The sequence below is a fragment of the Callorhinus ursinus genome, unplaced genomic scaffold (genome assembly GCF_003265705.2).
Source record: "Callorhinus ursinus isolate GAN/ISIS: 27379988/994484 unplaced genomic scaffold, GSC_fseal_2.0 scaffold56, whole genome shotgun sequence".
Taxonomy (NCBI): domain Eukaryota; kingdom Metazoa; phylum Chordata; class Mammalia; order Carnivora; family Otariidae; genus Callorhinus; species Callorhinus ursinus.
The window spans coordinates 8,660,884-8,688,324 of NW_027397118.1; the positions used below are offsets into that span (position 1 = coordinate 8,660,884).

General features: G+C 37.6%; 1 protein-coding gene across 3 annotated transcripts in view; it reads left to right on the forward strand.

Annotated features, from left to right (window-relative positions):
• NETO2 (neuropilin and tolloid like 2) overlaps positions 1-22,641 on the forward strand; it is a 62,152-nt gene extending 39,511 nt beyond the window's left edge. For 2 of the 3 annotated variants that reach the window (XM_025852400.2, XM_025852401.2), the window contains exons 7-9: positions 595-823; positions 15,649-15,762; positions 17,092-22,641. In XM_025852400.2, the coding sequence (XP_025708185.1) occupies positions 595-823; positions 15,649-15,762; positions 17,092-17,672 (924 nt within the window). In that variant the 3' untranslated portion in view covers positions 17,673-22,641. The remainder of the gene's footprint in view (positions 1-594; positions 824-15,648; positions 15,763-17,091) is intronic. The other variant, XM_025852402.2, reaches the window with a different exon arrangement.
• The last annotated feature ends 4,800 nt before the right edge of the window (positions 22,642-27,441 follow it).

A 27,441-nucleotide genomic window follows, 5' to 3' on the forward strand; every position in this document is an offset into this window, starting at 1 on the left:
TTCAGCTCGGGTCATGGTCCCAGGGTCCTGGGATCGAGCCCCGCATCGGGCTCCCCGCCCCGCAGGAAGCCTGCTTCTCCCTCCCCCGCTCCCGCTGCTTGTGTTCCCTCTCGCTGTATCTCTGTCAAATAAATAAAACCTTTAAAAATAAAATATCTTGTAAAAAAAATAAAAATGGTTTTGATGTGTTACAGGATTTATGTATCTTACAGTTAAGCTTAGGTTTTTAAAATGAAGAAAAACTGAAAAAAATCCAACAACTGCTATGAATGATTCTTTCATTTTCCAATTTGTCAGTACTATGAGGTTGCTTTCATAATAAGAAGACTATGTAAGAGAGCCAGTGAACCTCATGGAGCAAAAAGTTTCTTTATAGACAAAACACAAACTTAGGTTCCTTAATGCTTGGTTCCATTAAGACAACCAAAGGAGGAGACGTCACTCTTGGTTCTTTTAATTCCTTAAGCACCAGCCTTTTAGCTGTTGTGTTCCTGTCAGCTGTCATAATTTAGTCGACCATGTCAAATGGATAGAACTATAACACTAAAATTTATCTTTTCAAAAGCAGTGTTTTTCTTTGTTTTAATGTTACAGATTTATTTGAGGTTCCTAGATTATCAAATGGAGCACTCAAATGAATGCAAGAGAAACTTCGTTGCAGTTTATGATGGAAGCAGTTCTATTGAAAATCTGAAGGCCAAGTTTTGCAGCACTGTGGCCAATGATGTGATGCTGAAAACAGGAGTTGGAGTGATCCGAATGTGGGCAGATGAAGGTAGTCGGCTAAGCAGATTCAGAATGCTCTTTACTTCCTTTGTGGAGCGTAAGTAAATCCTATAGCATTGAGATCTTTTACATAATTTTCATTCATTCAGAATTCAATTATTGAGCATTTCCTTTTGACAAAGACTGCAAGTCAAAGAGAATGCAGAAATAACTAAGTCTTAGTCCCTATTCTGAAGGAATTAACTGTCCTGGGTGAAAACCCATGTTACTACATAAATTGCAACACTGCGTTATTATAAAAGTGTAACGTGATAGGGAACACAGAAAGTGGAGACTCAAGATTTTCAAAATTAAAAATAATTATCAGTAGTATTAATTCAGCTTGGTATATAATTATGAATCTACCAAACCATGCTCATCAAAATTTAGATAGGTTGTGTTTTCTTTTTTCTAATTTTTTATTTTTAAATAATTTTAAGCTTATCTAAAGTTGTAAAAATAGCGCAGAGTTTTCATATGTCCTTCACTCAGATTCCCCTAATAATGTGGTAAAACTGAAAATTAACACTGATACAGTATTATTGACCATTATATATAGACCTTATCCACATGTCACTAGTTTTCCCATTAATGTCCTTTTCTGATGCTGGATCCCATGTTGCGCTTAATTGACATCTGTCCTTTAGTATCCTCAATCTGTGACAGTTCCTTAGTCTTTAATGACCTTAATATATTTGAAGAGCAATGGCCATTTATTTAGTAGAATGTCAATTTGAGTTTGTCTGATGTTTTCTCATGGATTCTTTTGAGGTTATGCATTTCTGTCAGTGTCACAGAAATGACGTTACATGTTTCTCAGTGCATCATACCAGTGAGGTAGGGGTACATCATGTGGATCTGTCTCATGTTAACTTTGCTCACTTCCTTAAGGTGCTCTCTGTCAGGTTTCTCCACTATAAAGTTACTGATATTTTCATTTCTAGTTAATAATTCTCCTTGAGACTATGCAAATATCACTTTGCTCACTAATTTTAGCATCTGTTAATGGTTTCTGCCTGTAATAATTATTATTTTTTTAAAGATTTTATTTATTTATTTGACAGAGAGAGACATAGCGAGAGAGGAAACACAGCAGGGGGAGTGGAGAGGGAGAAGCAGGCTTCCCACGGAGCAGGGAGCCAGATGCGGGGCTCGATCCCAGAAGCCTGGGACCATGACCCGAGCCGAAGGCAGACGCTTAACGACTGAGCCACCGGGTGCCCTGTAATAATTATTATTGTAGTGTTTACCTAATGGTAGTTTTCTGTTTCCATTATTCCTTCTACACTTATTAGATGTAATTCTGTGAGGAAGAGTTATTTTTCCCCTCATTTATCTATTCAGTGATTTATTTCAGTATGAGTTTATGGATTTTTATTTTATGCCATTATTATATAATTATATATAACATAATTATTACAATACTAACATTATTTTGTTACTCAGAGTCCCAGCTTTGGCCACTGGGAGCCTCTTCAAGTTGTCTCTTTTAACTTTTGATGTATCCTTCCCTTTTTTTTTTTTTTTAATCACTTTCTTATTTTCTGTCACCACAAGATGGCCCGGGCTCAACTGTTTTCCCTGGCCCAGCCGTAAAACCAGCCATATTTCCAAGAAGCCCTTTTCTTCTCTTACAGAAGACACTGCTAAAAACGCTTTTGGGGTTTTTATAGGAATCATAATGAATCTGTGGATTGCTTTTGAGTAGTAGTGTCATCTTAATCAGTCTTAAGTCTTCCAGCCCATGAACCCAGAATGTCTTCCCATTTATTTGTTGTCTTTAATTTTTTTCAAGAGTGTTCTGTACTCTTTAGTATACAACTCTACAAGTATGCATTGTTAGTGTGTAGAAATGTACCTGATGTTGTATTCTGTGTTTGTATCCTGCGGCTTGCTGAATTAGTTTATTAGCTGTGTGTGTGTGTAATCTTGTTAGGGTTTTCTACATATAAGATCATGTTGTTTGTAAACAGGTAATTTTCCAATATTGGATGCTATTTTTTTATTTCCTTTTCTCACCTAATTGCTCTTGCTAGAAGTTCTAGTACTATATTGAATAGAAGCTATAGGAGACACCCTTGTCTTTTGTCTGATCTTAGGAGCAAAGCTTTCAGCCTTTCACCATTGAGTAGGTGTTAGCTGAGTAGGGTTTTCATATATGGCCTTTATCATGTTGAGGAAATTTTCTTCTGGTCCTAGTTTATATATTGAGTGTTTTCATCATTAAAGGATGTTGAATTTTGTCAAATGCTTTTTCTGATTCAATTGAGATGATTATGTCATTTTTTTCCTCTTCATTCTGTTAATGTGTTGTATTACAGTCATTGATTTTTTTTTTTAAAGATTTTATTTATTTGACAGAGACATAGCAAGAGAGGGAACACAAGCAGGGGGAGTAGGAGAGGGAGAGGGAGAAGCAGGCATCCTGCCGTGCGGGGAGCCCGATGCAGGGCTTGATCCCAAGACCCCAAGATCATGACCTGAGCTGAAGGCAGACGCTTAACAACTGAGCCACCCAGGAGCCCCTCAATCATTTTTATATGTAGAACCATTTTTATGGTCCAGGAATAAGTCCCATTTGGTCATGGTGTATAATGCTTTTATTTTTTTATTTTATTTTTTAAAGATTTTATTTATTTATTTGAGAGAGAGAGAATGAGAGATAGCACAAGAGGGAAGAGGGTCAGAGGGAGAAGCAGACTCCCTGCTGAGCAGGGAGCCCGATGTGGGACTCGATCCCGGGACTCCAGGATCATGACCTGAGCCGAAGGCAGTCGCTTAACCAACTGAGCCACCCAGGCGCCTGGTGTATAATGCTTTTAATATGTTGCTGAATTCAGTGCTAGTATTTTGTTAAGGATTTTTGCATCAATATGCATAAGGGGTATTTGTAGTTTTATTTTCTTGTAGCATCTTTCTCTGGTTTTGATATCAGGGTTATGCTGGTCCATAGAATGAAAAAGAAGTGGGGCACCTGGGTGGTTCAGTTGTTAAGCATTTGCCTTCGGCTCAGGTCATGGTCCCAGGGTCCTGGGATCGAGCCCCGCATTGAGCCCCGCATCGGGCTCCACGGGAAGCCTGCTTTTCCCTCTCCCACTCCCCCTGCTTGTGTTCCCTCTCTCACTGTGTCTCTCTCTATCAAATAAATAAAATCTTTTTAAAAAAAGAAAAAGAAGTGACCCTTTCTCTCCAACTTTTTGGAAGAGTTTGAGAATTGATGTTCTGTAAACATTTGGTAGAATTCCCCAGTGAAGCCATCCAGTCCAGGGCTTTTCTTTTTTGGGAGAGAGTTTGATTTTACTGATTCAATATCCTTGCTAGTTAGAGATCTATTCGAATTTTCTATTTAGTTTTATTCAGTTTTGGTAGAATGTATGTTTCTAGGATTTGTCTATTTCGTCTAGATTAGCAGTTAGTTGGTGTAGAATTGTTTTTAGGATTCTCTTTTAATCCCTTTTAGCTGTAACATCTAAACTGTCTCCACTTGAATTTCTGATTTTAGTAATTTGAATCTTTTCATGTTTCTCTTTTTTCCTTAGTCATTGTAACTAAAAGTTTGCCAATTTTATGGAGCTCTTCAAAGAACGATTTTTTTTCTTTTCTCTAATTTTTCCATTCTCTATTTATCTCTCTTCTCTATAATTTCAGTGTTTCTGACAAAGGCATAGAACTCCAAGTTTAGTTTGTCCTTTTTTTCTCATTCTTTAAGGTTAAGTTACTGATTTGAGATCTTTCTCCTTTTTTTAACATAGGCATTTTTAGCTATAAGTTTCCTTCTTTGCACTGCTTTCACTGCTTCTCATCAAGTTTTGCTGTGTTGTTTTCATTTTCATTTATCTCAAGATATTCTCTAATTTCCCTTGTGATTTCTTCTTTGACCAGTTGGTGGGTTAAGAGTGTGTAGTTTAATTTCCACATATTTATGAATTTTCCAGTTTTCATTCTGTTATTGATTTCTAGTTTTATTTCAGTGTGATTGGAAAAGATATTTATTTCAGTGTGATTGGAAAAGATATTTTATTTCAGTGTGATTGGAAAAGATAACAGAAATCATTCTGTTATTGATTTCTAGTTTTATTTCAGTGTGATTGGAAAAGATATTTTATTTCAGTGTGATTGGAAAAGATATTTTATTTCAGTGTGATTGGAAAAGATTTTTGTGTGTATGTGGTGTAATATATGGTCCATCCTGGAAAAAGTTCCATATACACTTGAGAAAATTGTGTATTTTGCTGTTGTTGGGTAGAACTTTCTGTATATATCTATTAGATCCAGCTAGTTTATAGTGTTATTCTTTTATTTGCTTATTAATCATTTGTATAGTTGTTCTACCCATTATTGAAAGTGAGATAGTGAAATCTCCAGCCATTGTAGAATATCCAATTCTGCCTTGATTCTGATAATGTTTGCTTCTTATATTTTAGGACTCTGATTTTTGGTTTATATTTTTTTATAATTGTATCTTTTTGATGAATCCCTTTTACCAATATATAGTGTCCCTCTTTGTCACTTGCAACAGTTTTGATTTAAAGTCTATTTTTGTTGATATTTGTATGGCCACCCCAGCTGTCTTTTGGTAACTATTTGCATGGAATATCTTTCTGAATTTTCACTTTCAACCAATTTATGTCGTTAGATCTAAAGTGAGTCTTTTTTAGAACAATATATAGTTGGATCTTTGGGGGTTTTTTTTATTATTATTATCTATTCTACCAATTTCTGCTTTTTGAATGGAGGGTTTAACACATTTACGTTTATAGTAATTACTAAGAAGAAAGGACTTCTGCCCTTTTATTGTTTGTTTTCTAAATGTCTTCAAACTTTTTGTCCCTCATTTTCTTCATTGCAACCTTCTTTTGTGGTTAGTTGATTTTTTTGTGGCAACACATTTGAATTTCCTTTTGTGTATATTCTTTAGATATTTTCTTTGTGGTTATAGTGGGGTTTTGTCTTTTTATGAGTTGGTTACATCTTTAAAAATCATCTTTACTATTTTTTGAGCATGTGAGAACCTTTTCATATTAAAGAATGGGGTAGTTCATGTATAGCTACTGACCCAGCTTAAAAGTGGAAAAACTCTGAGGACGGATTTTAGGATTCTTCCCTTAAACTCCTGATAATTCACATGAACAAATCCCAGGAATAATTGGTTCTATTGCCTTTCTACCTTCTATAAAAGTCCAAGTGATTTGTCAGTACTTCCTAATAATTATTTTGTTGATTTTGCTTATAAGTACAAATCATATTACATTAGCTTTGATTTTTTAAAAAAACTGCTTTCAAAAATACCATCATGTTTTTGGCTTGGTTTTGAGCGGCTTGGTTTAACTTTAGTCTACATTTGGATAGTGCTGATTAGTCTCTCTGACTAGTCCCTTTCCTCACAGTCACCTCTGTATGAAGAAAATTACCATTTAAAAACTCATCCAAACTGCCCCAATATAGTTGACTGTGTATGTTCACATCACATATATTTTAAAAATAAGTGGTAGATCTTCTGTGTTGTCCTCGTAAGAGAGGGAAATATTTTCACTTTTATTTTTTTATTTTATTTTTTTAAAGATTTTATTTATTTATTTGTTAGAGAGCGTGGGCAAGAGTGAGCGAGAGAGAGTGAGCAAGGGTACAAGCAGGTGGAGCTGCAGGCAGAGGGAGAAGCAGGCTCCTTGCTGAGCAAGGAGTCTGATGCGGGACTCAATCCCAGGGCACTGGGATCATGAACTGAAGGCAGACACTTAACCGACTGAGCCACCCAGGCATCCCAATATTTTCACTTTTATATCCCGACTGATGAGTACAGTAAAATGTTAAACTATATGATTTTTGCAAATCAAAATTTGTAAATATAAAGGTAAGATACTAGCAGATATTTTTCTTGAGAAATTTAGGAATTAGTAATTTTTCACTTCACTTATAATTTCAAGGTATTTTATTATTCCATGGATTCTATGTTGAGATCATGATCATATGTGACCTATACAAGGTTTATTATCCTGAACTCTTCTATCTATAATTTTAAAAGACTTGATGAATTGCCAGATGGCTACTTGGGTCATGAAGCTGATTTAGCCAACCAGCCTTCCTACCTGCCTTCCATTCATTTATTCAACATTTATCATATGAGATACTGTGTTTTGCTATGAAGATAGAAAAATGGATGAAACAGTCCCTTCTCTAAAGGATCTTATAGTCATTTAGGTGAGGTAACATACATGCAAATGAGGCAGTTGCAGGAATGACTATGACAAAGACTGTTTGAGACAGAAAACGAAGGGCTTCCTCGTTAAATATCCAAGGTACTTCTAGCAGGCAACATCGATTATGGAGCAAGTAGTCCTTGAAGGGAGGGCCTTTGAGTTTATCCTTGAGGGCAGTTAGATTTTAGAAGGTAGAAATGTTGAATAATTGAGGTTGTTCCAAACAGAGGCTACAGAATGAACAAAATGCATAGAGCCAGGCTTATTTGGATCACAAGTAGTAAAAGAAAGAAGAGAGGGGTGGGAGGGATGGGGTGGTTGGGTGATAGACATTGGGGAGGGTATGTGCTATGGTGAGCGCTGTGAATTGTGCAAGACTGTTGAATCACAGACCTGTACCTCTGAAACAATGCAATGTATGTTAAGAAAGAAAAAAAAAGAGGAAGAAGATAACAGGAGGGGAAGAATGAAGGGGAGTAAGTCGGAGGGGGAGACAAACCATGAGAGATGATGGACTCTGAAAAACAAACTGAGGGTTCTAGAGGGGAGGGGGTGGGGGGATGGGTTAGCCTGGTGATGGGTATTAAAGAGGGCACGTTCTGCATGGAGCATTGGGTGTTATGCACAAACAACAAATCATGGAACACTATATCAAAAACTAATGATGTAATGTACGGTGATTAACATAACAATAAAAATTAAAGGAAAGAAGAGAGAAAAATGCGTCAAGGAAAGGAGATTAAAGCTAGAGTTAGAAGGTCTTTAAATTAAAGGCTAAAATTAGAGTTCATATCATAGGCATTGAGGAGTTTTGAAGAGTTTCATACTACGAAATGACATAATCAGAGCTGTGCTTCAGTTGGAGTGTAGAGGCTGTGTAGGAAGGAGGCTAACTTCCATAGTAGGGGCTAGACCAAGACGGTCTGAACCAGAATAGTGACAGAGGGAGAGTCGTGGAAGTGGAATCAACAAGATGTGGTGACTGACTAGACCAAAAAGTAACAGAATGAGTCAAAGATACCTACAGTTTCAGTCTGACTGACTTGGAAATGAAAATTGGAGAGATAAGAGGAACAAGTATTGAGTTATTTTGGATTTAGTGATTTTCTCAAGTAGCTGGAAATGTCAAGAGCTCAGCAGTGATATTTACCAGGAGTGAACTGTGTTGCTGCTTCTTGTTGCCCTATGGATGCATATAAGCTGTTTCCAAAAAAATTTTTATCAACTTTTCACACTTGAAAAAAACATCTATGTATAGGCTATTTCAAATAACTACAAAGCAGTGCTTGATACAAAGATAGTTTCAGTTAGCAAGAAAGCCTTTCAGCCGTTTTCCTTTCTGCCCAGTTTATTTATTCCCAACGTCTTGTACCTTCCAGTAGTGCCCAGCAGCCCCATGTGGCTGTTGAATACTCATAACGTGGCCCATCTAAATTGAAATGTGCTATAATTATAAAAATATATCCTGGATTTCAAAGACTTGGTATAAAATAATGTAAAATATTTCATGAATAATATTTTATATGTGTTAAATGAGGATGTTTTGGGTACTGTTTCAGGGCTCCCCAACACCACCCACATGGTAGGTGATTTGCTAGAAGGACTCACAGGACTCTGCATGTATTTAAATACTTATGGCTGAGATTTCTGACAGTGAAAGGATATGGGATCAACAAAGGAGAATTAATTTCTGAGTCCTCTCAGAGAAATCTTCTAACAGGCTTTCTTAACCCTCACTCCCTCTCATGAAGGGCACACTGAGCATGTACATTTCTCCAGCAACAAACAATGCAGTAACATGGACAATGTTTCTGTCCAGAGAAACCCATTAGAGCTCAGCACCTAAGGTTTTTATTGGGAACTGGTCTCATGGGCACTTTCTGCCTTGCCTGTACCAAAATTGTGGACTCATAGAAGGAAAGAAAGTATTTGGCATAAATGACGTTCACACAAACTCTAGGCACCGTGAAACTTATCAGTCAGGGAAAGGAGGAAAGTCCAAGTTCCCAGTTGCCAAAACTAAGGGCCAGCCTTGCACACAGACCCTTCTAAAGGTAGCCTCTTCCTGCTGTAGTAACTCTTGTCTGCACAGATATATTGGGTTAAATAAGCTAGTAGTAAAATTAATTCCACCTGTTTCTTTTTAAAGATCTTTATAATGTGGCTACTTGGTCACATTTTGGCTCACGTTATATTTATTTGGGTCAGCACTGATATAAATCTTAAATGCAAAATTCTTCTCTAATGTGTTTTAGTTAAGGTATTTCTCTATACACTAATGATTTCTCCATCAGTACAAATCGTATAAGTAAACAGATGAAAAACCTCCCTCAAGCGATGTCTTCACAATAATCACTAAATATAAGACTTAGCTCCATATCCTAAATTTAGCTTTATTATCCATGAAGAACGAGAAAACTATCCCTCCAAAAAAAAAAAAGTCATATGTATGTGATCAAATAAAGGATTTTGTAAGTTTTTATAAAACAAAAGTCCCAGTTTGGAAATCTCCTTTTAATAAGCACATTAGCTCCAAACAGTACATTTTTATATGCTAATTAATTCAAACTGTTGAACTCTTTTCTCTAAGCTATTAATGATGTGTAATTGTTATGAAACCGTTCGTGAAAACAATCAGTATTTTAGAAAAGGTTTATATGGATAGACTAATTCTGCATGAGATATTCACTTCATACCTACCCATTGTAGATTACAGATATGACTAAAATAACTTGGCTAAAATGAATGATATAGAATAGCATTTCCCAAGCACTGAATACTAATACATATCTCACTCTTTGAGACAGGATATGGTTTTAGGAAAATAATTTCTAGGACTACAACTGTGAAAGCAGCAGAAGTTATTTTTGTTAGAATAAATCCATAATGTGATTCTCAGTGACATACTGCCTGTGGGGCTCCTGCAGGCCTGGTTGAAGGACAGATGATTTCTCAGCGTCATTGCCACATGTCGTGAGAAGAGGAGGAGAATTGAAATCCTAACGCTTCTTCTTTCTCACGCCATGACCCAGCAGTGAGTAAAGGGGGAAAGTAGAAAGTCCTCAGGCCATAAGTAGAAAACAGTTTATAACTGGCACTATTTTTGCTATTCTTTGTCCCTTATAAATTCCAATAATTCAGCCATTTTTTTATAGTTTTGAATTGAAGCATGTCATTAGGATCCCATGTCAGTAACTGATAACTTCAGTTCTCTTTATGAACAGCTATGCTTGTCCACTGAAAATGCACAGAGCTTAATACATCTGTAATTATGAATATAATACATTTCTACAGAACAATATCTGATGATGTCAGCGCTGCTTTCTAATTGCTTTAAATAATGTGGGGAGCAGTTGTAAAGAATTCTATAATAAAAACTGAGGGTGGGGCGCCTGGGTGGCTCAGTCGGTTAAGCGGCTGCCTTCGGCTCAGGTCATGATCCCAGGGTCCTGGGATCGAGCCCCGCATCGGGCTCCCTGCTCGGCGGAGAGCCTGCTTCTCCCTCTCCCTCTGTCTGCCGCTCTGCCTACTTGTGCTCTCTCTATCTCTGTTAAATAAATAAATAAAAATCTTAAAAAAAAAATGAGGGTGTTTTCTACTCACTGTTCAATTAGTGAGAAACACCGATCAGAAAATCTTTTTCTCCCCTTTTGAGGATTATAAAGAGACATCAAAATGTTCTGTGTCACACAATGTTCTGTGAATAAACTTTAAGAGCTAATGATAGTTTGACTCAAAATCAGAATACCTAGAAGCCACAGTGCTGCTTATAACCTCACTCAGCCCTTCCTGAATAGTTTCTGTTCCCTGTCTCCTCATTTGTGAACTGGATAAGACTGGTAAAATTAGAGGTCAGTAGGTAATATGATATAGTATGTAACAGAACTGTGGTATGACATAGAAACAAAACAGAAAACTCAGTTTTTAGAAGTATTCAAAAATGCTGTGTGTTCTCTAGGCCATTTGTTATGGTAAAGTGCACACCTGGGTGTAATATAATTTTACGATCTATATGACACAGCTGAGGTAGGGACACTAGCTAATTTTGTACTGAAATAAAATAACACCATACATTTTCATTGGCTTTTCTGTCCTCAACCTAATGGCTTATTTATGTAACTAATACCTTTTGTCCTTACGGTAAGCTTTGAAACCATCAAGCATTTCTTAAGAATCATGACATACTTTTTTTTTAAGATTTTTATTTATTTATTGAGAGAGAGAGAATGGTAGAGAGAGAGCATGAGAGGGAGGAAAGTCAGAGGGAGAAGCAGACTCCCTGCTGAGCAGGGAGCCTGATGTGGGACTCGATCCTGGGACTCCAGAATCATGAGCCAAAGGCAGTTGCTTAACCAACTGAGCCACCCAGACGCCCAAGAATCATGAAATACTTAATGGTTAAATGATACCATGTGATGGATTCAGTCTCTGAGTAAATTACGTACTGGATATATACATGATTCTTCTGAGAATAGTAATAACAACATGATTGAGACCACTAATTTCATAGTCTCGTTGATTTTATTTTATTTTTTTGTTTTGTTTTCAAGAATTTATTTATTTGAGAGAGAGAGAGAAAACATAAATGGTGGGGAGGGACAGAGGGAGAGGGAAAAGCAAACTCCCGTTAAGCAGAGAGCCCAACACCGGGCTCGATCCCAGGACCCTGGGATCATGACTGAGCTAAAGGTAGACACTTAACCAACTGAGCCAGTCTCATTGATTTTAGAACCAGAAGTCTGAAATACCCTATAGTCCATCCCATTCTTTTAAAAAGAGGAAGCAGACACCCAGGGAGTTAGTTAAAATCTTAAAGTAGACAGGTTAACTAATAACAGAAACAATTTTTATTAATTACTAGTCCATTGTTATTTCTACTCTCTGTTTCATAGCACTATTTCCCAAGTTACAGTTCTTAGCTATTTTATTTTAGATTCTTGAGTCATGAGAGCCACCTACGGGTTATTATACTTGAAAAGGAGTGGGTAAATACTCAGCAAATAAGCCTAAAAGTTTTGTGCACAGATTATTTAATCATGGGGCGTCTGGGTGGCTCAGTCATTAAGCGTCTGCCTTCAGCTCAGGTCATGATCCCAGGGTCCTGGGATTGAGCCCCGCATCAGGCCCCCTGCTCAGCGGGAAGCCTGCTTCTCCCTCTCCCACTCCCCCTGCTTGTGTTCCTGCTCTCGCTCTCTCTCTCTGTCAAATAAATAAATAAAATCTTTAAAAAAAAGAAAAAAAGATTATTTAATTGTATATAGATAAAACTCATGCTTAAACTCAATTTAGTTTATAGTGCAGAAGGAGAAGGGTTACACAAATCCTAGCTCATAGCAATTAACCATAGATTATTAGCCTGCTGAACTGGAACTTGGGTGACTGTTACCATTTTGGGGATTCTGCCATAAAGAGAGTTTATATTTGCTCTCTAATAGCAAAGCAGTTTTGGATGTTACTTTTTGTTTGTTTTAATTGAAGAATAATTGGGGACATTCACTCAATATGGTATTAGTTTCAGTGATTTGATATTTACATACATTACAAAATGATCACAATAAGTCTAGGTTCCATCTGTCTCTATACAAAGTTGTTTACAATATTACCAACTATAGGGACACCTGGGTGGCTCAGTTGTTAAGCGTCTGCCTTCGGCTCGGGTCATGGTCCCAGGGTCCTGGGATCGAGCCCCACATCGGGCTCCTTGCTCCGCGGGAAGCCTGCTTCTCCCTCTCCCACTCCCCCTGCTTGCGTTCCCTCTCTTGCTGTGTCTGTCTCTCTGTCAAATAAATAAATAAAATCTTTTTAAAAAAAAAAAACAATATTACCGACTATATTCCCTATGCTCTACATTACATCCCTGTGACTTATGTATTTTATACCCGGAAGACTGTTCCTCTTAGTCCCCTTCCCCTACTTTGTCCTGTGTCCGCACCGCCCCCTGCCCTATAGCAACCATCAGTTTTTTTCTCCATATCTGTGAGTATTCCTGTTTTGTTTGTGCATTTGTTTTGCCTTTTAACAATCCACATGTAAGTGAAATCATATGTATTTGTGTTTCTCTAACTTATTTCATTTAACATAATACCCTTTAGGTCTATCCATGTTGTCACAAATGGCAAGATTTCACTCCTTTTTATGGCTCAGTAATACTCCATTTTATGTATGTATCACATCTTCATTCATCCATTTATGGACACTGAGGTTGCTGCCATATCTTGGCTATTGTAAATAATGCTGCAATGAACCTATAGGGATGTCTGTATCTTTTGAATTAGTGTTTTGATTTTCTTCGGATAAATATCCAAGAGTGGAATTGCTGAATTATATGGTAATTCTATATTTAATTTTTTGAGGATCCTCCATACTGTTTTCAACAGTAGCTGCACCAGTTTGCATTCCCACCAACAGTGCACAAAGGGTCCCTTTTTTCCACATCTCCTCTGACACTTATTTCTTGTCCCTTTGATAATAGCCATTCTGACAAATGTGAGGTATTCTTTCACTGTGGTTTTGATTTGTGTTTCCCTGATGATCAGTGATGTTGTGGATGTTGTCTGTTGACCTACATTATAAGTCTAGTAAATATTTGATAAATATCACATTATGTTTTAGGGTTTCCTGGGGTCCCAATACATACCTATTTTTACAGCCCATCTTCAGAGCCAAATTGAGAAATACACAAAGGGGGTCAGGCAGGTGGATACCAAACTGTTTTGTGTTTACCATACTGTTGGTTTTATTACTGATGATGCAGTTGGACAATGTGTTTAAGTATTCCAAAGCTTCCTATGATTGTAACCTAAAGAGAGAGACTTCTTAAGAGGAAAAGAAATACTAAATTAATTGTTTCAATAAGGTTCATTATATATTAATTTTTAAAAAGATAATGTGTAGGGGAGAAAATCCAGTTATTATTAGTCCTGTAAAATTTTACATATTTCTTTTCATCTTGAAAAGAAACTTAAAAAGAAAATATAAAAAATATTTGAGGTCTGTCAGTATGCTGAGACACATATCTTAAATGTAGAATTTTTTAGACAGGAAATACATTTTCTTGATTCTATTTTTGGAAGTCACAATGATTAGTTGATTTTTAGGGGCTTCTGTCAGTGTGAGAGACAAGCCGTCGTGTTTCTTGACTTTCAGATTCTTGTGTGTGTGTGTGTGTGTGTGTGTGTGTGTGTCTTTACACTGAAATATACATTATTACTATGTTGGTACTTTTGTCTCCAATCTAGGATGTTATTTCTTAACAGAAGTAAACACACTGAGTCATAATCTAGTGTAGCAAATGTTTACATATACAAGAAGTGTCACATAGAAGCACCATCCAGAGTATGACAGGAACACAGGAGTCACACTAGCTATCTAGGAGAATTGAGGCAGTCTTCACAGAGAGGGCAGCATTTTGGATGATCTTGAAAGATGAGTAGGTGGTCATCAGGAAGGGAAAGGAGGAGACATCTCAGACTGAAAGAATGGTTTATACAAAATATGATGTTACATGGTATATATTCCATATATCTTTATCATTTAAAAAAATTTTAATTTTGAAATTCCAAGGAGTGATTTTTTTCTGGTAAAATCTACATGACATAAAATTTGCCATTTTAACCATTTTTAAGTGCATAGTTCAGTGGCATTAAGTACATTCATCATCACCACTATCCATGTCCAGAACTTTTTTTTTTAAGATTTTATTTATTTATTTGAGAGAGAGCAAGAGTGAGAGAGATCACAGAAGGAGAGAGAGAAGCAGGCTCCCCGCCGAGCAGAGAGCCCCGACCCTGGGATCATGACTTGAGCCCAAAGGCAGACGCTTAACTGATTGAGCCACCCAGGCACCCCAATCTCCAGAACTTTTTTATCATCCCCAGCTGAAACTCTGTCCCATTAAACACCCCATTCCCCTCTCCCACCGGGTCCTGGTAGCTGATGTTCTTTTTTTCTCTCAATGAATTGACTGCTCCAGGTACCTCATATACCTAGAATCATACAATATTTGTTCTTTTGTGTCTGGCTTCTTTCAAGCATATTGTCTTCAAGATTCATCCATGTTGTAGCATTTGTCAGAATTTCCTTCTGAATTTTAACCCTGAATAATATCCCATTAGATATGTATATACCACATTGCAGTTCTCCATTCATCCATCAACAAACATTTATTTAGGTTGTTTCCCCCTTTTGGTGGAATAATGCTGCTGTGTGCTTTGTGAATAAAGCTGCCACGATCATTGGTGTGCTCTGTTTGAGTCCCTGCTTTCAGTGGTTTGGGGTACGCACCTGGACGTGGAATTGCTGGAGCAGATGGTAATTGGTGTGGATTTTTGTGGAGACTCCATCCTATTTAACACAGCCGCTGTACCATTTTACATCCCCCCAGCAATGCACCAAGGGTTCCAGTGTCTCCACATCCTCACCAATATTTTCTTGTAACATTTTGAAAAAATTTGCCAGGCTATGTACTAGTTCCATAAGCACCATGGTAAATGTATTCCTATTCTCATTACACTAAACATGACGTTTGGCACCCAGCAGAAGTAAAGAGTTTTTACCTGAGAACATGTCAGAGAGTATCGGCCCATATCTTACTGCTTCTGTAGTGCAGAGTGTATTCATAGAACAAGTTGAAGTGTAAATAAACCAGGAGGAGTTCTTAGCAACAAACTGTTCTTCTTGCCTGCAGCTCCCTGCACAGGTGGCACTTTCTTCTGCCACAGCAACATGTGCATCAACAGTTCTTTAGTGTGTAACGGTGTTCAGAACTGTGCATACCCTTGGGACGAAAATCACTGTAAAGGTGAGTGCGTTGGCAAAGCCCAACCTTTTTGAGAGAAAAATGGCCGTTGCCCTTAAGAAAGACTTAAAATGTCCTTTTCTGTAACCTGTTTAGCATAGCTGCTTTGGCTGAAATGGAAACATAGAATATAAATGTTCTTTTAAATGGATCATACAACTCTCATATGTGATAAAAGCAAAGAAAAATACTTATTCTCAATGAAAGCATTCTTTTTTTTCTTACAAACTATGTTTTTTATCTTAAGTTGTTCGAAAGTCCACCATAATATTTCCTGCATTATTTTCTTAGTCATTTGTATTGTAAAGATACCTTATTCTCGGAATAACTTAGAAAGTAACCTAGAGTAGTAGTATTTTAAAAATATAGAAATACTATTTAATAAATATTGACAGATTCAATCTTAAAAAGCAGTAAAAGCAGACTAGTAAGAACTGCTTTTTTTCATTTTATAAAATTTCCTATGCTGTATTTCTAGTGTATGTCTAAGGTAAACATGACTTGTGGTAATAGTTGAATATCTACAGACATTATCAAATCTTAAAGTTTTGAAGTCCTAACGTTTACCTGCCTTCTGTTCTCCAAGAGTTCAGTAAATATCTTACTATGAGAAGTGAGTGTGATGTGATACAGCTGTCTTAAGTACTTGGCATGAAGTATTTTCAGGTAATCATTCAAACGGTTGATCGTGATGATATACCTCAGCGGGTTAGCCTGAGCACGTTTGTCCTCTCTTGCTGATGGCCATCAGTGGAAATACTGTGGATATACTTAAATGTGGCAGTTGGTCAAACATACCACAGAGCAAAAAGCTAACTTGATAGAACAAGAGTATTTCTTTTGGCATTTTCTCTATATTCATGGGTTTTTTTTAAGATTTTATTTATTTGAGAGAGAGAGAACATGAGTGAGGGGAGGGGCAGAGGGAGAGGGAGAAGCAGGCTCCCCACTGAGCAGGGAGCCCGATGCAGGACTCGATCCCAGGACCCTGGGATCATGACCTGAGCCGAAGGCAGACGCTTAACCAACTGAGCCACCCAGGTGCTCCTAGATTCATGTTTTTAATTTGATTTGCAAATTGTATGCCTTCATGTACCTTCTGAGTAAAGAACCAAGTCCTTTTTCTTTTATGTAATCTATCTGACTATATTGTGATTGGTTAGTTTAACCAGAAATCATAATGGGATTATTTTGTTTAAAAACCTAATTTTAAATGGTATCATCTATAGGGTATTTGACCCATGTGTTCTGCTTTACCCAAAAATAACCTTACCAGTTTGTGACAGGACTCATTAATGAATTTTGAAAGCCTTGTTGTCTCTCTTTCTGCAGAAAAGAAAAAAGCAGGACTATTTGAACAAGTCACTAAAACCCATGGAACAATTATTGGCATCACATCAGGGATTGTCTTGGTCCTTCTCATTATTTCTATTTTAGTACAAGTGAAACAGCCTCGAAAAAAGGTCATGGCTTGCAAAACTGCGTTTAATAAAACTGGATTTCAGGAAGTGTTTGATCCTCCTCATTATGAACTGTTTTCCCTACGGGACAAAGAGATTTCTGCAGACCTAGCCGACTTGTCAGAAGAACTGGACAACTACCAGAAGATGCGGCACTCCTCCACTGCCTCCCGGTGCATTCATGACCATCACTGTGGGTCACAAGCACCCAGTGTCAAACAGAGCAGGACCAACCTGAGTTCCATGGAACTGCCTTTCCGAAATGATTTTGCACAACCACAGCCAATGAAAACATTTAACAGCACTTTTAAAAAGAGTAGCTACACTTTCAAACAGGCACATGAGTGCCCTGAACAGGCCCTAGAAGACAGAGTAATGGAGGAGATTCCTTGTGAAATTTATGTCAGAGGGCGAGAAGATTCTGCACAAGCATCCATATCCATCGATTTTTAATCTTCTACTAAGGGGACATTAATTATTAAGTGTGTATGTATGCTACAGAGCACCCATACTCTTCAGCAGCCAGCCCTTTTCTCCTATCAAAACTAGCAAGACCTTCATTCCCACTAACCTACTGTAACAGTGAAGTGTGTTAAACCAACCAAGGGACCTCCTCCGGTCCATGAACAAAATAACTCACTATTGCTTGGTGTCATACACACAAAGTACCAGCGAAATAGCATTTGAAGAGCGGGGGGGTGGTGCTGAGCCAGGCTCAGGCTGCCTGTTAGGCTTAGCAACAGGAATACTGCTCTGGATTGGTACAGCTTGTCAACATTCTGATCCCACAATAAGTTTAAAAATAAGATTTGTCTCTACATTCCTTTTGTTTTTTTTTCCCTCTAAATTTAATTTGTTTTATAAGTCCGTGATTTTACCATTTTCGTTTCTTACATAAACATAAATGGTTAATGAACCACACATATTTCAATACAGGCATTTGTTCTATAATTTGTCAAAATATAACTCCTTACTGTGCTAAGTGCCAGTGAAGACCCAGAGTTCTGTTTCGCCCATCTGTTTCTTCCTAATTTCTATATTGCTGCCTTTTAATTACTGGATGCTTAGTCTTTATTTTTTGTGAATAGTAGATGATATGATTTATCACCTTTAAGTCATATTTTGTCTTATACTAGAAGATTTCATAATCCTCGGATGTACGCACCCTTCCCAGTTATGACTAAAAACTTGAAAAAGATTAAAACTTCTGGAAACCCTTTCAAATTTCCCAAATTTGGTCACATGCGGTGGTGGCCCATTCATTCCTGTGTGCAAAGTCGTTTCATTCATCTTGGGGGAGGCTGGTAATTATGTTTCTTTGCAGCGTTTCTCATCACCAGATTTGTGTTTCCTGTTATTTTTATAATGATTTTGCTCCCTTTGTATTGGTTTATGTTATGGCATATGGTAGCGAAGGTTGTATGAGAGTTAAAGGAAAATTCCTAAGAAACTGTAAGAGCCCTCAGATTGCTTCTTACTTGGGACAATACATTTTTCTAGTTCTTACCAAGAATAACAACTTCCACTTTTTTTTAAACTGCACTTTTGACCTTATTTTTTTTTATGGTATATAAACAATAATTTATAAACATGATATAAAAACTCATTGTGTTTTTTTAGACTTTTGATATTATTTGATACTGTACAAACTTTATTAAATCAAGATTAAAGACCTACATGAGCGATTTCTTTCAGTGTTCACATTAGTGGCTTTATGTACAAATACGCTGTGACGGAACGAAACGTTATAACTTACTGTAAAGACCTTGGTAATGTGTACGTAAGCGTTTGTTTCCTTTTGTTATTGCATTTAGTTTATGATGAAATTTTCACTGTGTTATTTATTGTTCTAAATCACTACCACAAATCTTACATTAAAATTAAATGCATTGTTACATGATTCTTCAACCATGTTATTGCCCTGAGATTTTGGATCTTAAGGTATATATGGAAAGGAATCCATTTATCAAATTATAACTAACACAGACATGCCATTTTAAAGAAAGAAATTCTCATTTTGATATTTTTTGTAGCAAATTCTCAATGAAATGAGAAATTAAAGTTTCACTGAATTTCATTGGTTTTTTAAGATATCACACGTATGGGTTTTCTCAGATTAGTGAAAACTGGGACCTTTAAATATGATACATATAAAATACCCCTTCAAAATATTTCTTGTATCACATTTTTTTATTTTTTAAAAGTATATAATATCCAGGAGACAGGAAAACCTATAGATAGTATATTCATGATTTAACATTTTTTAAAGTCAGCCTAATTTCCTCTTTTAAAGATAAAATTTGGGAAGGTAGAAAGACTTAATGAATGTAGTATTCATTGAACTAATGAGCCAGAGCCAGATTAGATAGAAATTCTTTTAGTAGCTATGTTGAATAGGCATTCTAGTAGTTAGTAGCCAGCCAACGTTTGAACAGCATAGTAAATATTTAATACAACTGTGATCTCATTCTTCATGATCATGAAGGAAAACTAGCAATTTTCTATGTAAAATTATATCCATTATAAAAACAGCTGTTAAGTCCATCTTTAACACCTACATTATAGTAGAAACTAATACAATATGCTTAACTACATTAAATATAGTCACTTGTAACTATATTTTTGAAAGTTGTATCCTATTTTCTTTTAAAAGGACATGAAGAGGCCTACAAAATAGAGCCTTTAAAGAAGACATTTAGGGCACCTGGGTGGCTCAGTTGGTTAAGCAACTGCCTTCGGCTCAGGTCATGATCCTGGAGTCCCAGGATCGAGTCCCGCATCAGGCTCCCTGCTCAGCGGGGAGTCTGCTTCTCCCTCTGACCCTCCCCCCTCTCACCCTCCCCCCTCTCATGTGCTCTTTCTCACTCAAATAAATAAATAAAATCTTTAAAAAAAATAAAAAATAAGACATTTAACAAAACAGCACTGAACTACATAGCTTCAGGCAACCCCACTTAGCAAGTAGAGCTTGGACAACAATTTTGGTTCTAAACTTTCTGGCTGCTAAAACAAATGAAATCGTTTTTGTTTTTCACAGTAGAGAACCCAAACAGCAGAGGCCAGTTTTCTCTTCAACTAAAGAAAGAGGATCTGTGTATAGAACAACATTTCCTCAGAATTTAAATAAGATGCAGAATGCAGAGAGAAGTCAGAATGGTAAATCTTTAGTGAAGGCACATCTTAATACAGTCTAGGATCATCGGTTTTTGATCAGTCTGTCTGCAGGGGTAGAACTGAAGAGCCAGATGATCGATATTAGCTAAGCCAGCCTTAAACTGCCATATCTTGTATGCCTTCATCGAAGTATAGATGGCTATTAGGCCTTGTTTAAACATTTTTTTAGTCAAACATTTATTTGGCAGTACACTATAGGTAGAGAATGGAACTATTTTTTAGGCATTATTACCAGCATAACACTAATTGCTGTATTATATAGTCTTTCATCTTTGAGGTTAGTAAGAAAACATCACAAATTGTTTACTAAAGTAAAAGCCATAAATTTTAGTAACGGAAGATGAACTTTAGCCATCTTGTGGAAGTTATTACACCCTTCACAGAAAATACAGAAGCCAGTTGTTAAACATACAGTGTAAAATGCAAAGCTGGAGGAGAGAGTATCTTCAATTCAGGAGCGGCACTAAGGACACCTCTACAATGTTGTTACCTTTCACCTGAGAACCTGAGTTTAGCACAAGATATCAACACTCAAGTGCCCGCAAATTGCGGGAAATCTATGAATCCTAACATCTAAAGTACTTACGGATAAAATGTGATGTACCTTTTGTGGAGGGAAATGTTCAACCTAAAGGTTTAACAAAAAGCAAAAGATTTTCTACCTTTCACATCACAAAAGAGATTAAAAAGGTTCCTTTGACTTGTTAACAGCTTTTGTGTCTGTCTTTGTCATGTTTCATGTAATTATTAAGCATTAAAAGAACCTCCTAAATGCTTCTAAATATTTTTATAGTTCTGCTGTTGTCTGATGAGCAAGATGCTTTCTGGTTTCAGGAGTGTGTCAGGTGATGAGACAGGACAGGAAAAAAGCCTAGTTGTGATTCCAGGAGTGATTCTCAAAGGGGATTATGCCCTCTTACAAAATGGCGTCTGCTAAGTTGTTCATGAAGGGACCTTGAGTTTTGGGTTTTTTTTTTTTTTTTAAGATGATCTGTTCAACTTCATTAATGAGAATTCTGAGGCCCAGAGAAGAGTGAGTACCCACATCTCAGAACTAGTCCCATGTTTTTGCCTTGCCTTTGCTGTTTTTCCCCTGCTTTAGCTAGCTGGAAGTTTTAAAGGTCAAGTAGTTCTAAACGGCAGCCCAGATGTTCCATGTAAACTTGTCAGTCATTCTGATTTAAAAATGTAACTTATTCTATAATAATTTTTTTCAAAGCATTTTACTTTTTTTAATCTATGTAACACTATTCTATAATTTTGTTGCCATGACTTCTTGGCATCTGCAAACTGCAAGACAATTACTGTGAATTCTTAATAAATAATGTTAACAATTTATAGGTTTGGCATTAGATAAAAAGAGCTTCAGTGTTTTGCATTTGTGATCTTTCTTAAATCTAAAGGAAACAATGTATACTCTAGAAATTAAAGATTTGTGTGATGTATCTCTTGAGTTTGGAGAATGATTTGAGTTCTGAGCCATGATGACAAGTTGACCTCAGATGTCTTTTTTAGGTCCCTGCAAAATCAGTTTTCCATGTTTTATGTACCTCAGCAAATTAAAATTCTGAATTTGCTTTTTTTTATCACTTTTTCATATATGTCTGTGATTTTTAGTCACTTTTTCATATATTTCTGTGATTGGTTTAATGACTACAAAAGCCCAAGAAGCTATGACTGGGGTACATATTTAGTATGTACTGTCATTTTTTTTCCCAAGATTTTATTTATTTGACAAAGAGAGACAAACCGAGAGAGGGAATACAAGCAGGGGAAGTGGGAGAGAAAGAAGCAAGCTTCCGGCCGAGCAGGGAACCCAATGCGGGACTCGATTCCAGGACCCTGGGATCATGACCTGAGCCGAAGGCAGCTGCATAACCATCTGAGCCACCCAGGCACCCCTAGTATGTACTGTCTTGAGCAAAAATTTTTTTAAGATTTTATTTATTTCAGAGAGAGAGGGGAGGGGCTGGGTGAAAGGGAAGGGGAGAATCTCAAGCAAACTCTATGCCGAGTATGGGGCCCAATGCAGGACTCGATCTCACAACACTGAGATCATGACCTGAGCCGAAACCTAGAGTTGGATGGACACTTAACCAACTGAGTCACCCAGGCGCTCCTTGAGTAAATGTTTTTTTAAAAATGTTTTTTTAAAGCAGTGAATTTTTAGAGATGAATATCCAGACCATGTAAGAATTCTTGTATGTCTAATCCTGGATTTGACACTTCACAGTAAAGAATATGACCCTTGAACTGGAAATAGAACTTGTGTTTTGATTTCCTTGCTTGTCTCAATTTACAGAGTCTCTAGAAGTGGCAAAGAATCCTTATTTCCTTGCAGGGTGAAGTTGGCCTTTCCTACCCAACAGCTTCCAAAGTAAAATAATATTAGTTATGATAAAAAGTAAAAGCATCCTCAGGCTATTACACCATTTAAGTTTTCAAATTAATCTTCAAGTGAAGTTAAAAAAATTTAAGGTGAATTTAGTGTTAGATTGCCTACAGATGCACTGTGCTACATCCAGTCACTGATGTGGCAGTGAGGACTTTCAGAGTGGGTTGTCCGAACACGCTGTCCTTTTGAGGTGCAGAGTGCATCAGTCACGGCCACAGCCTACCAAGGATGGATGAGTAGATTTCACAAAAGGTGCACACTGAGGAGAAAGCAAAGGAAAGCAAAAACTCTGAGCTTTACAATCATACAGACACAGATCAAGGAGCAAAGAAAGACGAAAGAAAAAGGTGGTTACCACTGGCCTGTCCCTGCAAATAGTTACAGAGCAATTTTACTTTCTGTGTTATTTAGGATCAAGAAACAGCTTTTATCTGAAAGTGCTCTCACCTGCCAAGCTTTCTCATACTCGGTAACAGCTGGTGCCAATAGGTCACTGAGCCAGCACATACTTTATTGAAACATTCTGAGTAACTGCTGATTGCTAGAAGGAATTCTCATCAGAAATCTAGGTATCGAACCTGCTTTGCAAATGTTCTATTCTTCCACTGATGGCTTTGTCCTATTGTATTAAGCAGTGTCTCAGAGAAGTATTCACAACTTTTGAACCAAAAAATAGTCACATGAATTGTAGGGAAGTTCTTTCCAGACCCTTAGAAGACAGTTTCACTCTGAAAATGTGCACAAGCAACAATAGTGAACTTGGTGCAACTTCCTCTGTTTTACATTCATAGCCAAAAGCAATCTTACATCCTCTGTCATTTATTTTTAATATAAAAAAAATGAATAAAGCTTGTGGTAGGAGGCTTCTAGGATGGCTCCCAGTGATCCCTGCCTCCTGGTGTTCACAAGCTTCTATCATTCCCTGATGAGTGTGAGCTGGACCAGGGACCTGCTTCCAATGAATGTGTCAAAAGTGCCACATCACTTCTGTGATTAGGTGACAGGCTGGCGTCTGTCTTGCTCACCCACTAGTAGTTGTATGATTTCCTGCTCAGATGGAAGCCAATTGCCATGTGCTGAGGTGCTCTATGGAGAGGCCCATGTGACAAGAGATGGGGATTTCGAGCCAACAGTTAACATGGCACAGAGGCCCTCAATCCAATCACCTTTCAAAGAACTGAATCCTCCCAGCAACATGCCTGGAAGAGGATCCTCCCCACACTGGAGGCTTGAGAAGACCACAGAAAACACATTGACTGAATCTTGTGAAAGACCTTGAATACCACTGAGATCACTGATGCAGAAATCCAAGTTATGTGCTGTTTCAAGCTGCTGAATTTTGGGGTAATTTGTTACACAGCCATTGATAACTAATACAAAGCTAGAAAAGGACAATGGCATAACCCAACTTGACCTCTGGGGGAAAAGTAGTTGATGAAATTTAACATGATTTTTTTTGTTTGTTTTTTTAAAAGATTTTATTTATTTATTTGAGAGAGAGAGAATGAGAGATAGAGAGCACAAGAGGGAAGAGGGTCAGAGGGAGAAGCAGACTCCCCACCGAGCAGGGAGCCCGATGTGGGACTCGATCCCGGGACTCCAGGATCATGACCTGAGCCGAAGGCAGTCGCTTAACCAACTGAGCCACCCAGGCGCCCTTAACATGATGTTTTAAGTTGGAAAAAAATTTAAAAAACCTTCAAAGCAATGGCCATATCATCTTGAATGTGGCAACATGGAATAAGGAGAGTTGGTCTTCCTCCAACATGAACCTGTCAGCTATCTTGCCTCCCTAGGTACAGATAAAAACACTTACCTAGATCCATTCTCTCCCAAATATGGCAAAATACTGGAATTTGATTCTACATTTGAAATGTAAATTATATTAAATTAAATATTGAATGGTGCCCCTTTTAAGTGACTCATCAAGTCTCCTTTGAGTAAAATGAAATTATCTAAAAATGAATAAAGGATAAAATTCTATTCAGATTCTAAATGGTATTCCCATAATTCAGTCAACATCTTGCACATTTTCAATCACATTAACAGTTTCTAGACTGCAGGACTGGTTATAACTATCATTACATGAAAAGGTGATTCTTAGGACAACTGATGTATAAAGCAATGGAAACCCTCCCCTCCAAAAAAGAGGAGGAGGGGACTGTCACTGAGAAAAGAAATCCTAGTCTCTCATGTCCAGATCCTCCCTGCTCCCAAAATGAGAAATGTGGCCAAAACATTTCTATACAGAGACTTTCCTGTTGTGAAAAAGAAGAGATTTCCTGGAAGAATGATCTTTTTTTTGTTCTTTCTTTCTTTCGTTTTTTTTTTGTTTGTTTTTGTTTTTTGCTTTGCTTTGCTTTGCTTTGCTTTGCTTTGCTTTATTTTGGTCAAAATGATTGAAAGACCAACCCTGGAGAGTTTTCCTTTCTGGAATTGTTTTCAATAGCTGGCTGACAGCCACAGCTACCTGCTCTAAAGATAAAATTGTATCTTTAATTGTATCTGTGTATAAATTTTTCCTTTGAATTTGAAGCCAGCTATTACTGACATTGTTTTTCCCTGTGGGTATAATTGTGTCCTAAGTCTTTTTCTAATATGAATCCATGAAACCTTAGCCTCTATAAATAGGATAGTACTTGTTCCTTGTACTCTGATCTCTGCAAAAGAGGCATCAAATGAATCTTGGTCTTCCCCATCCTGCCATTTTTAATTGCTAGGTGGTAGTCAGGGATTATGCTGCTTGAAGCTTTTCATTTTCTGTGGGATTAGAAGTGCCTGCCTTTCTACTAGGGGCCTCATGGCTCTTGTTTTGTTACCCACAAATGCTCTCAGATTTTTTAAGGAAATACTAAGACACAAAACCAGGTCCTTTAAAGAAACTCCCAAGTCTGTCAGTGAAAAGGAAGGGACTTCCCTGAACGGTATGGGTAGTAGTAGGCTGAGATGTATACAGAGAAACTGCCTTTATCAAAAACCATGTCTTAAAGGGTGTGTTATAGAATGCTTCTATTTTAGGCTGACATTCTCACCTCTGCAGCCTGGAAAAACAGCTTGCTTCTCTTCCCCTCATCAGGTAGGCAAAAAAGTGATTGCACACTGTTTTTAATTGCAGGTTTACATAAACCCACAATTCAAGAGCATTGATTTGTTGGACTGTAATCTACACTTTAACATGCTGAGCTGCATTTAGGCAGCATGCCAGATGTGTAAAGTCAGAATTTAATGACAACATTTCAGTAGCAGCCCCAGAATTTAGTACAGTACCACTGTCGAATACTAATGTGCCACTAACAAGAAAACAAGAGAACAACGTCTTTTTTTAAAAAAGATTTTATTTATTTATTTGACAGAGAGAGACACAGTGAGAGAGGGAACACAAGCAGGGGGAGTAGGAGAGGGAGCAGCAGGCTTCCTGCTGAGCAGGGGGCCCGATGCGGGGCTCGATCCCAGGACCCTGAGATCATGACCGGAGCCAAAGGCAGACGCTAACGACTGAGCCACCCAGGCGCCCCAAGAACAAACAACTTCTTTCTCAGTTACCGTTTTTGTCCCTTTCTTGTTGATGGAGAAAGTGAAAGCAATTAACTATTTCATAGAAACCTCATCTCATAACTTCTAGTCAAAAGCAACCCATAGTAGTTGCTGCTGTGCTCATGGCACTTTATCAATCAACAAAAGGTAAATTAATTTTTAACACTGCTTATTTACAAAGTTCATGTTTTTCCTGAAGACTTTATCATTTTTACTTTCTGAAAATAATTATGTACATTAAAAGTATTGTGAATGGGGGCGCCTGGGTGGCTCAGTCGTTAAGCGTCTGCCCTCGGCTCAGGTCATGATCCCAGAGTCCTGGGATCTAGCCCCGCATCGGGCTCCCTGTTCAGCAGAGAGCCTGCTTCTCCCTCTCCCGCTCCCCCTGCTTGTGTTCCCTCTCTCGCTGTGTCTCTCTCTGCCAAATAAATAAAATCTTAAAAAAAAAAAAAAAGGTATTGTGAATGAAGTCACCATCTGATATCATTTCTGCTTCTCATGATTTTTAAAACGGAGTTTCATTTCCTTTAAAATAGAAGGGAGAGGGGGCGCCTGGGTGGCTCAGTTGGTTAAGCGACTGCCTTTGGCTCAGGTCATGATCCAGGAGTCCCTGGATCGAGTCCCGCATCGGGCTCCCTGCTTGGCGGAGAGTCTGCTTCTCCCTCTGACCCTCCCCCCTCTCATGTGCTCTCTCTCTCTCATTCTGTCTCAAATAAATAAATAAATAAAAATCTTTAAAAAAATAAAAAAATAAAAAATAAAATAGAAGGGAGAGGGAAAAATTTCTTATTCTAAAAGAATGGTATTTCTCAAACTTGGCACCATTACATTTGGGACCAAATAGTTATTTGTTATGAGGGGGAATGTTCTGTGTACTGTGGGATGTCTACTGCATTCTTGGCCTCTACCCACTAGGTCCCAGTAGCACTGCCCCTCTTTTGTGACAACCAAAAATGTCTCCAGATATGGCCATGTGTACCCTGGGTGGGGAGGGGTCAAATCAACTTTGGTTGAATTGAATCCCTGCTGTAGAGAGATTAAAGGGTTTAACAAATAATAACCAGAAGCTGTTGATTTCTATTTTAAAGGAATACTTCAGACTTCTGGAAAGGTATAAAG